Source organism: Quercus lobata, chromosome 11, assembly GCF_001633185.2.
Source record: "Quercus lobata isolate SW786 chromosome 11, ValleyOak3.0 Primary Assembly, whole genome shotgun sequence".
Taxonomy (NCBI): domain Eukaryota; kingdom Viridiplantae; phylum Streptophyta; class Magnoliopsida; order Fagales; family Fagaceae; genus Quercus; species Quercus lobata.
The window spans coordinates 46,461,935-46,473,004 of record NC_044914.1 but is presented as its reverse complement, the minus strand read 5'-3'; the positions used below and the strand labels follow the sequence as shown (position 1 = coordinate 46,473,004).

The 11,070-nt window shown below is 35.0% G+C and overlaps 2 protein-coding genes across 2 annotated transcripts; one reads left to right on the top strand and one right to left on the bottom strand.

The window, feature by feature from the left end:
* Positions 1-243: 243 nt before the first annotated feature.
* On the top strand, positions 244-4,761 carry LOC115967868 (ubiquitin fusion degradation protein 1 homolog). The gene is made up of 10 exons (XM_031087022.1): positions 244-373; positions 1,110-1,165; positions 1,595-1,672; positions 2,275-2,299; positions 2,392-2,424; positions 2,538-2,659; positions 2,787-2,917; positions 3,469-3,686; positions 4,125-4,378; positions 4,485-4,761. The coding sequence occupies exons 2-10, from the start codon at positions 1,163-1,165 to the stop codon at positions 4,578-4,580; spliced, it is 960 nt and encodes a 319-aa protein (XP_030942882.1). The 5' UTR covers positions 244-373; positions 1,110-1,162; the 3' UTR covers positions 4,581-4,761.
* A 547-nt stretch (positions 4,762-5,308) lies between these two features.
* On the bottom strand, positions 5,309-11,016 carry LOC115967867 (epimerase family protein SDR39U1 homolog, chloroplastic). Its single transcript, XM_031087020.1, has 13 exons — positions 10,823-11,016; positions 10,663-10,716; positions 10,161-10,227; positions 9,434-9,493; positions 8,995-9,113; positions 8,339-8,383; positions 8,115-8,193; positions 7,592-7,653; positions 7,303-7,405; positions 6,863-6,923; positions 6,503-6,573; positions 5,850-5,989; positions 5,309-5,751 (listed from the first exon to the last, which is right to left on the bottom strand). The coding sequence occupies exons 1-13, from the start codon at positions 10,898-10,900 to the stop codon at positions 5,650-5,652; spliced, it is 1,041 nt and encodes a 346-aa protein (XP_030942880.1). The 5' UTR covers positions 10,901-11,016; the 3' UTR covers positions 5,309-5,649.
* Between the last annotated feature and the right edge of the window lie 54 nt (positions 11,017-11,070).

Genomic DNA, 11,070 nt, shown 5'->3' with positions numbered 1-11,070 from the left:
AACTAATAAACAACACTAAACAATCAGCCATAAAAAATTAGGCCCTTGTACTTAATTGGCCCAAATGAACAGGCCCAACTCATGAACTTAGCCCACACAACCCAAAAATCTATAATTTCCAGATATATGAGAAGGCCCAACCCAAGCCCATAGAAATGATGAAACGCATCTGCCAGATAGCAACGTGGCGTGCATAAACCGCCCCGGACCGCAACTTAGGCTATTTCCCTCTTTTCCTATTCTATATTCCAATCACTCACACTTTACGCAATCAGTCTTTTTTTTTTTTTTCTTTTCCCTCAAGTTCCACTCTCTACAATTCTCACCGTTTTCGTCTTCTCCGAGCAAACCAACAGTGCTTTCTCTCTCCTCGGTAATTTCGATTCGCGCCACCATTTATATATCTTGCAATTCACTGTGTTTTTATCATTCATATCAAATTTACATTTAGATCTAATTAATTTTTTTTATTTTATATAATTTTTAATTTTTTTTTTCCAATCTAATCTTGTTTTCCTGGACAGAAAGTTTAGGAAATTTACATTCTGATTCATCATCTTCTTGCCTGCGATAAAATTTCATGAAAAGAAAAGAAATTGTTACTGAATTTTTTGTACTCGTATTAGCTTCAGTTTACTGGATTTGCTGGTTTTTGTAAGGTCCTAAATAATTTTAATAATCAGAGTCTTCGATAAAATGCTTGCTAAATTTCATATATTTTTGTGTTTTTTTTTGGTAATTAAAAAAAAAAAAACTATCATCTTCACAAACGTAGAGGCATTAACGGATAAGAAATCAAAGATTGAAAATTTTATTTGTTTTGATGTATTATGGTATGAATGTAATAATCAGAGTCTTAAATTTCATATTTTTTAGTGTTTTTATTTCATAATTCCTTTATTTTTTGTAATTAAATTATAAAAAAATATCATCTTCACAAACATAGAGGCATTAATTTGAAATTTGCATTTGTTTTTGATGTATTATGGTGTTTATCAAAACTTAGATAAGTTATAAACTCTGGCAATCTGTTTTTATACTGAGAATATTTGATAGTCTGGTGAATTGTGTGGTTTTTGTTAACAATGTGGTTTTTCTTGTTCTTGTAGGGAGCTTTGGACGGTTTCTATTATCTTGCGTGACAATCTATACGTCGTAGAAAATGGTATGTTTATGGTAGAATTGTTCGTTGTTTAATATTTATTATGGCAATTTATACACGCACCCAGTAGGTTTTGAACCCATCACCTATAGTAGATATGGGGGCAGGTTTTGAACCTGCCACCGTACCCTCCTCCCATTCGTGTGGGAAGTGGAAATGTCCTTTGAGCTAGAGCTGATTGACGTCAGTCAATGTTTAATCACTTGATGATAATGTATTCTGTGACTAATTTATTTGCAATTGAGAATTGTATGTTTTTCTTGTTCTGTTATGATTTGTAATTGGTAAGTGACTTGGGACAAGAATTTAAGATTTGTAATTGGTTCACTATCTTGTATAATTTATAATTATGCACTTCTATTTGTGAAATTTGCAGCTGTTTGATGGGTAGTAATTAATTATGACCAATCCTACTGGTTTGTGATATTGCAGTTTTTCGATGGTTATGGGTATCACGGGACATCGTTTGAGCAGACATATCGATGTTACCCGGCTTCATTTATTGAAAAGGTTGGAATTTCTTCATCTAGTATTGATCTAGTCTACTAATATGCTTTAGCAATGACTTCAGAAATGGTTGAGATATTTTTCATCATAGAGCTAACGAGAATGTCATGCTGATGTCATCCTTAGTTGTCCTCAAAAGTCAAAAGAGTTCACTCTCCACTCAGAAGGCCTTTTATTTGCCCCACCTTTTGTAGGGATATTTTTCATCATTACTGGACGGATTTATACATGCTTCCATTGCACCCTTTGATTAGTTGTGTTTAAGGTTGATAAATTTTCATGGTTCGAGACCTTGTAGACCAATCATATCACAGTTATACACAACAGTTGCACAGTAATAAAAAAGAAAAAGAAAAAGGGTAGCACATCTAAGTTGTAACTGTTTCATCTTTAGGAAGGCAACTAACTTGCTCATTACTTTTTGTCCTAAGGAGAAAACAGTTGGAACTATTTTTTCTCTAGAAATAGTTGTTATTCTCTCTCTCTCTCTCTCTCTCAGCACATATGATCTAAATCCATATGCTTGCATATATTTTGGAAGTTCATATTCTTCTGTTTCTCAAGTTTTCTGTTGTTTTAACTCAATTATTTTATGTATTTTGCAGCCACAACTTGAAAGTGGTGATAAAAGTAAGTTTTTCAAATTAATCCCACATTTTGTGATTGCATTTCAGTTTTATGTGTATTATTCTTGAGATTGTTTTAAACTTCTGTTGTTTCAGTTATAATGCCTCCTTCAGCCTTGGACCGCCTTGGTTAGTTCATCTAATTTGATCTCTTATTATGCATTATGTTTCTCATAGTTGATGCAGTTTTTATTCCTCATGGTCTCGAATTAAGATTGCTAATGTTGATAATAAATTTGCAGCATCTTTACATATTGATTATCCAATGTTGTTTGAGCTTCGGAATGCTTCTGCTGAGCGGGTTTCTCATTGTGGCGTTCTTGAGTTCATTGCTGAAGAAGGCATGATCTATATGCCTTACTGGGTAGGCATTCAAAATTTTTTTTGGGCTTGGAACTAGTACTGCAATTTGCTATAAGGAAGTTTAGCTGTCGGAGATGTCTTCTGGTCATTTAATTTTTGCCTTTTCTTTTTGTATTCTTTCTATATAGATGATGGAGAACATGCTCTTGCAAGAGGGGGATATTGTGCGAGTGAAAAATGTTACTCTTCCAAAGGGAACATATGTCAAATTGCAACCGCACACAAAGGACTTTTTGGATATTTCAAACCCAAAAGCTATGTGAGTTAGTTATTTTTATGTCATTAGTTCTTATTTAGTGTTAGATGTGGTATATCTTGATTCTTGAGTCATTGTTGTCCTTGTTTGGCAAAGAAGGGGATTCATGTGGTTGTAATCCTTCTTCCTGTATTCATCACGAATGTAATGTGTCATGTCATGTACACATCTATGATAGGTGCTGTCATCTTAATTCAGTCCTTGCTGTGAACAAGGAAGCCCGCTGTTGATTCTATATGGAAGAAAGGAGATAAAATGAGGGGCTCTTATAAGGAGGACAAAGCAACAACTTAATAATAAATATTACTTTATTGTTCTGTTATTGTGATGTCCTCCCCTTGTTTCCCAGTGTGTGATATGTCCATGGTCTATTAACGTAGTGCTGATTTCCTCTTCCATATCATCCAATCAACTAGCTATAAAGCTATTTCCTAATTATTTTTTCGTTTGTCTGAGCTATAAAGATGTTATTCATGCTGCTATGTCTGTTTTGTTTATTTCATATGCAGGGGTAGATGTTATCATATATGATTTTGCTTTCTTTTGTCGTGCAGCTTAGAGACAACATTAAGGAACTTTTCTTGCTTAACCTCTGGGGATAGTATTATGGTGGCATATAACAACAAGAAGTATTACATAGATATAATAGAAACAAAACCTGCTAATGCAATAAGTATCATTGAGACAGACTGTGAGGTGGACTTTGCACCTCCCCTCGATTACAAGGAACCTGAAAAGCCTATTGCACCTGTTCCTCTAGGCAAGGCACCAGGTGAATATTTTTCTTTCTACTTTACCATGTCTTTCTGTTACTGTTGTGGCTTCTTTTACACTTTAATTGGGAGTGAATGTGCAATGTGGTTTCTCTCTTTTCTCATGTCTTACATATAGGAGGTATTCAACATATTATAGGGGACAGATAAAAATCATCTTGAATTCTTGATTGGGTTTCTGCCTATTATTGGTTTTTAGAGTTTCTCTTACTTGATAGTAATTACATCATGTCCAATCTTTTATGATCACTTGATAGATACAGAGAAGGCACTTCTGCACTTGATGTTGAATCTTTTGTATTTAAGAATGCTCTATAGCAGTAAATTATTCTTTAAAAAAAATAGTTACATAGTAATACAAGGTCTATTTCTTATTATACAACTCTTTTAAATTTTTATTTATTCTGCAAGACGAATAATGTCTTTTGTTCCTGCAGCTGAAGAGGCTCCAGCTGAAACTGAACCTAAATTCAGCCCTTTCACTGGATCAGGGAGACGCTTGGACGGGAAACCTTTGAATTACCAGCCTCCATCAGTTGCTCCCTCACGATCCAAAGACAAGCAACCTAATGTTGCCAATGGTAATGCAAAGCCTTCTGCAGGATCTAGTTCACAAAGCACCAATCGTCAGGCTCAGGGAAAGCTTGTGTTTGGATCAAATGTAAGCCGCACTCCTAAAGATACACCAAAGGTATACTTTTATTCTTATGTCTTCTCATTCATACTTAACCAGCTCTAAAAAACATATATAGCCAAACAAAAGGTTGCTGAACTATATGTTCTCCTTAATGTTGCAGGAACCTGTAAAAGAGACTAAACAAGAGCAGCCCTCAAAGAGTGAAGAGCCAAAGTTCCAGGCTTTTTCTGGGAAAAAGTACTCATTGAGGGGTTGATGAACTTTCAAACAATCAAATGCTCTTTAAGTTATTTTATTCTCCTTTCACTAGTCCTATATGGATTAGGGAATACAATGGAGTTCTGTATTTATCTGGGATGTATTAACAAAAGATGAAACAGTAGGTTCTCATGTCAAATGAAGAAATGAAAATCGTGACTTATTTCATTTGTTTGTGAGACTTTTAGAGCAGGCTTGCATCTGGTGTTTACAGAACTCTTAAACAGGTAGAAGTCGTCCTCGAAAAATTTCCCCCCTCCCATCCCCCTTGCCATCTCTGCACTTCGGCCATTGACGACCCAAACTTACCCTTGATAGGCATTGTCCTGAGTGATTGCAAGTCTCATGAGTTTGTTCTCAAGAGAGAGAGAGAGAGAGGATATGATCCGTTATCAGGCAATGGTAGTCTGTCTTGAACTCTTATGATAGCCAGTCGATTACGTGTTAGAACTGTTTTAAGACCTACTTGGTGCTTGACTCTAGGTTTTGCATATATAACATAATAAGTTCAATTTCACTGCTTCCTTGTGGAGCACTTGATAACATCAATTTGCTATTCATTAAATAGGCTATATTTTAAAATAAAGCCAGCCCATACAAAACCGAGAGCCACTGCTGGAAACATTCTTGTCTTTAGCTCGTTTTAGGAACTCATCCAACATGAATTTGCTCTTTTTTGAGAGGACTCATTAATCTGAACGATCGCCATATGAACAGATGGGATTGGACAAGACAGCAAGTGCCAAATACAAACATATGGGAAGTATAGATTGGTAGTGTATCTGAGAAATACATAGGATTGGAAAGAATTCTTGCTCTAATGTGGTAGATATACAAAAATACTGAAAGACCATAAATTGGAAACAGTAGTAACTTATGCTCAAGGATTCCTAACACATTATGATGGGAAAATACAGACTGATTTCAGAGCATTGTACACCAACTCAGTTTCAGTGCAGACCTCAATCTCACTTGATCTGATCACTAAATTCTAACAGCTTTCTTAATGTTTGCTGTATCCTTATACCCTCTGATCCAAAGAATAAAGAATATCCTGGTTGTCTTTCTTATGAAAGAATTGCTTTAAGTGCATCTTTCACATAAGGATACTTGAATGGGAAACCCAATTCTTTGGCCCTAGCAGGAAGTACCCGCTGCCCTTCCAAAACCTGCAATGAGGTCAGTTAATGTGTTTCAACAAAATGTGATTACAGAGAGAATGAAAGATAAAAAAGAGGAAGATGAGAGAAAATAAGTAAATTATTACCACGCAAGCACCTTCTCCTAGGACTGCTTTGAGTGCAATGTCAGGTACAGGCAGCCATGAGGGCCTGCCCATGGCTTTTCCCAAATGCTCACACATTTCAGCTAATCTAACTGGGTTTGGCGCAGTTCCATTAATAACACCTGGCATTTTGGTTTTGGAAACCAAGTTATATTATTGAAAAGCCTCAAAACCTAGTTTTGCAACATATGGGGATTTTTTTCCCTGAAAAGAAAATACAAGCTGAGAAGCCTAATGGTCTACTGGGTCTAGGAGAAAATATGTTGCAGCCTAGATCTACCACATATGCAATGCAATGAAAGTGAAAGAAATGCTACTGGGAAAAGAAGTCTTAGCTTTTACATTATCTTCAAATTACAAGAGATGGATGAACAAAATACAGACATCAATTCTAAAGCATCAGATTGCATTGGAATATAAGAATAAACTACCAAAATAGGATGTGCTGGTATAACCAACAATTCAGAAGAAGATGTCATTAACATTGCTTTCTCCACATGCTTGCAAACTTAACATAGCAAGGTGTATGCTGGAGAAATCATCCAGTATATTACTTTCGCTCCTATATTTTAATTTCCCTTAGTGTTGCTTAACAAATCCCAAAACATTCATTACTATGTATCATAAATATTTACCTTTATAAGATGGATTGGATAGAGCTTCATATATTAGGTTTACTATGTCATCCAGATGAATCCAGGAAAACCTGCAAAACTATGAGAACAGTCAAATATTTGAAATTATGGAGAAAATAAATACATGGCCATAATCTAAGTAATCTCATTAGACATTTTGGCCTATTCAGTAGACTGATATATCTAAAGTTAAAACCCATTGATAATGCTGTTACTGTCTGATAGCACTTTGAAAATATTTTTTCTTTAATAGCAAAATCAAGCAAATTCTTGCACCTCAAAATGTATATTGATATTGTTCTTGGTACTAAATAATTGTCACACACTGAGCTTATATGAAAGACAGCTTGAATACAGTACCATTGTTTTCCAGAGCCCAAAGGTCCACCAGCAAACAACATGAAGAGAGGGATCATTTTAGCTGCAAATGATCAAAGATACGAATGCAAATACATCAACTGAAACAAGCTTCTTCATGTTTAACAGTTGACAGTGTTACAACAAAGCATCAGTTGGTAGTATTATAAAACTCTAAGACATGTAAAGTTTGTGAGTCTGACCGAATAAAATCAAAAGTTGTCACAACATTTCTCAGATAAAATTTTATTAGAAAATAAGAAAAATTGAATGCTAAAGATAATTATGAGAAACTATCTCCTGATTCAACCAAGAAGCCACACAAGTCTGACAGCCTCACTAGATTGGTCAATATGTATTCTTCGGGTTGACGATAAAAATCAGGAGTCATGAGACTAGAGTCAATGAGAATACAATGCAATGGTTTAAAAGATTAGTCATACCTAAAGCACCACCATCTTTACCAAGAACAACACCAATGCGAATAAGTGCTAATCTAACATCCTTATTCACTCTGAGGGCTGTTGATTCCCATTCTCTACAAACCTGAGAAGATCATATGGAGGAGGCTGTAGTTAAGATAAAGCTTCCAGATTGGTATATTGACCATAGAAGTAATGGCTACTGGAAAATATAATGCCAAGTGAAATTTATCTGAGCATACTTTTCAATTTGACCAAGTTTTACTGAAATTAAATCATGCATAACAGGTGATGGTAAAATAATTAATACCTCAGACAAGTAATCATTTCCTGATGGGCTCTTTTCATCAAATACTTTTGTTTCGCTACTGCCTGAGCAAATGACAAGAATAAAAAGGGTAAAGCATCTATTATAGATAATAAGGGGGTCCAAAAGTTAAACCTAAATATAGACAAGAGGATATCATATGCCAGAGAGAGAGAGGGACATAAAGCTTTGCATAAGGTGCAAGCTTTGAAGGTATGATTGGGTTATTGAGCAGGTGTAAAATCAAACACTACAGAACATTAATCAGAATTTTTTGAAGGTATGATTAAATGTTCCATAAGGTGCAATATAGAAATTATTTTGAAACACAAAAGAATAACATCAATTCCCTGGGAATATAAGTTCCAGGTTAATATCAAAGAATGATCTATAGTTGGGCACTTGGGCAACCCTATACATGTTTTAATCACTGAAAATATATGCCAAACAAATTAAAGCAGAAGAACAATATATGCATCTTTAAAAGAATCATACAAAAATAAAAAAATTGGTGGTAGATGCAGACCATAATAACCAACAGCAGTTGCACTAACTAAAACTGTAGGCCGAACTGCATCTGGTGCATCATTTATTAAATCTACAACCTTCAAAATTAATTGAAATGGTCAGATGAAGAACTGGAAATGAGAAATTGTAACTACTCATCACTTTTTGCATTCAACCCAAAGAAGACCAAAAAAAATAACTCTTCACATGTGAACAGATTGGCACAGGACAATGACAGCTGACCTTTGAGGTGACTCTAATCCGGCTTTGCTTGATCTCTTTCTTGATCTGGAGCAGAATAATAAATTAGCAGATTTCACTGGCTTCAAGGGAGATGTGATACACTATGGTTCTATGATCAATATCATAATGAGATATAATGGCACTAGCATTATTGCAGAGTGACAGTAATCTCAAAAACACATAATTGCATCACATGCCACAAGAATGATGACCACAGCAAGTAATATTCAGTAAAATACATGACAGGTTTCACTTGTATAATGGCCATGGAAATCCCAATTTATCAAGTAGACAACTTGTTCTCTCTATAAAGCCTTTTTGACAAAGTAGATGTGATAAGCAAGATAGAAAGTGGTAGCAGACCTTACAATTAAGACCCAAAAAAAAATGTAAAGATAGGTAAGCAGCAGATATTTTAAAGTAGTATGCAGCCTCTCTTAATGTAGCTACCATTTATGGGTAACTCAAGAGGTAAAGGGTCATTTACTAGCCACACTAATAATTCTATTATCCTCATGAGAAAGATCATGCCCCTCATTAAGAGTTTGTACACATGCTTCTAGAGGCATTGGATTAGCTACAGCACCAGGACCAGGTGCATCTCCCTGAGGATTCCCTATCATATGAAACAGGTTGTATGAGCAAGTCAAACTGACCTCAGAAGACCATCGTGTACTTATGGGCATTCCAGCCAAGTTCACAACACCATTTGAACCTTGAATGCAGTCTTTCCACCCTGGCTCCTCTGCAATCACTATCCCTGGAAAGTCCTTGACTACAAATGCCATGTAATATTTCAAGAATTACGTCAACATATTCTAGAAAGAAAATATACTCATCCTTTTTTTTTTTGTTCCAATTAATACAAGGATATATGTGCATGAAAAAATAAATAAGAAATAGAAGCAAAGTTTAAGTTCTTTTGAAAATGAACTGAATATAAACAAATAAAAGCATTTCCCTCTCTCTTGCCAAAAAAGATTTTCTGTTATACAAGTTTTTAAAACATTCATCACTCAAAAATAGTGATATTTCCTGAATTTTGCAAATTTAAAGAATCAATCAACTGGCTTCAAATATTCATTACCTTCTTACCCGGAAAAATTAACTCAGCCTTGGATCTTGAGCGTGTCAGGACATGAACGCGATGATTATCTGCATTGAAAAGTAGATTAAAGGGAAGATTATAGATAGCCTGACTATATATATACATATCATGAAGAAGCTCAAAATGATATAAAGTAGAAAGAAAAAATAACCAAACAGATCATCTGTAGTTTCAACATTGTAGACAGAGTTAGGAAGCAATGTAGCCTATTGGGTGAAACCAAGAACCATTTGATGCAACCCAACCTTGAATTGAATTGGTTCGTGATTTGAATGGACCTTGTTCCCTTCTAGTTTAGAAAATGAGAATTTGCACATTTTATGAGATATAAGGAAATGTGAATCATATACTGATATACCTATCCTATATGTGATGTGCATGGTAACAATATTTGGGAGTTTAATTAAGGTACACAATCAAAAAAGCATTTGAAGAGTAATTTCACCAATCAGCTATGCCCAAAAACATTCAAATCAGGTGCTTTAGGTGCCACATAAAGCATGAAATGTCACGAAGTCATTTAGGCAGACATTACATAAATACTATAATGGATGAACGTCCATAACTGCAAGTAGAAATGATTGTCACACAATGAGTCACTGTGGACAACTATAGAAAGAAAGGAATTGATCAAAAAACACAATCAACCAAGGTCAATGTACCTAGATTTGAATATAGATGTAGGATTAGAAATACTTCAGAAAGACGTTTTACCTGCATGCAGCCTCTGCACCAATCTTCTACCAACAAAACCTGTGGCTCCAGTCACCGATACAGTCATCTGATTTGCCCACAACAAGCTGTAGAAGGTAAATTATATCTCCAAGGAACCAAGATAATCTTGCCAAACATATAATTGTTGCAACCCCAGTATTTTTTACCAACCAAGGAGAAAAAAAAAAGAACTTGCTGAAGTGTGTGAATGTTCTCAATCACTTTAAGCTGTAAAGGCCGTCACAAACCCAACTTGCAAGTGTAATTATGGGAAGTGACTAATATCAATCACAACTTTTATACCCAGTATCTAAATGAAAATGGTAATGCAAATTATTGAAAACTACAACTTCCAGTAAAGAAGAACAAGTCCAATTCTCAATAAATCATATATAACTATCCCATACTGAAGAAAAACTAGGACAGTGTAACATGCTACAATACTTTGATTCTTAAAGTAACAAGCTTTTAATAGTTAAAACCAAATATTCAAATAGTTTACCTTCTGGGTTTGATCAGAGCCACACCAAACCTTGAATCTCTTAGTCTCACACATCTTAACCACCAAAAAAAAAAGACATTGTATGAGCAAATAGTAAGTGATAACTAATAAAGTACAATCAATGATGAAAAAACAAAGAAATGCAAATATGGGTGCTCACAGAGGAGGGTTGAGGGATGTAAAGAGAGGTAGAGACTGTGTGAGTCCAAGAGAAAGTAGTAGCTCTGCAAAGCTCCATTATCGAAATTGACTTTGAAGTTTGAACTATGAAGCTCTCTCAGACTTAAAAAAGTTCAAGTAATGTGCTTTCTGTGTATAATATCGAAAGCGAGGTCGATAAGATAAAAGAAAAAAGAAAAAAAAAAAAGTGATTACTTGTACACGATTTCTATGATGTGTTTTATTTGG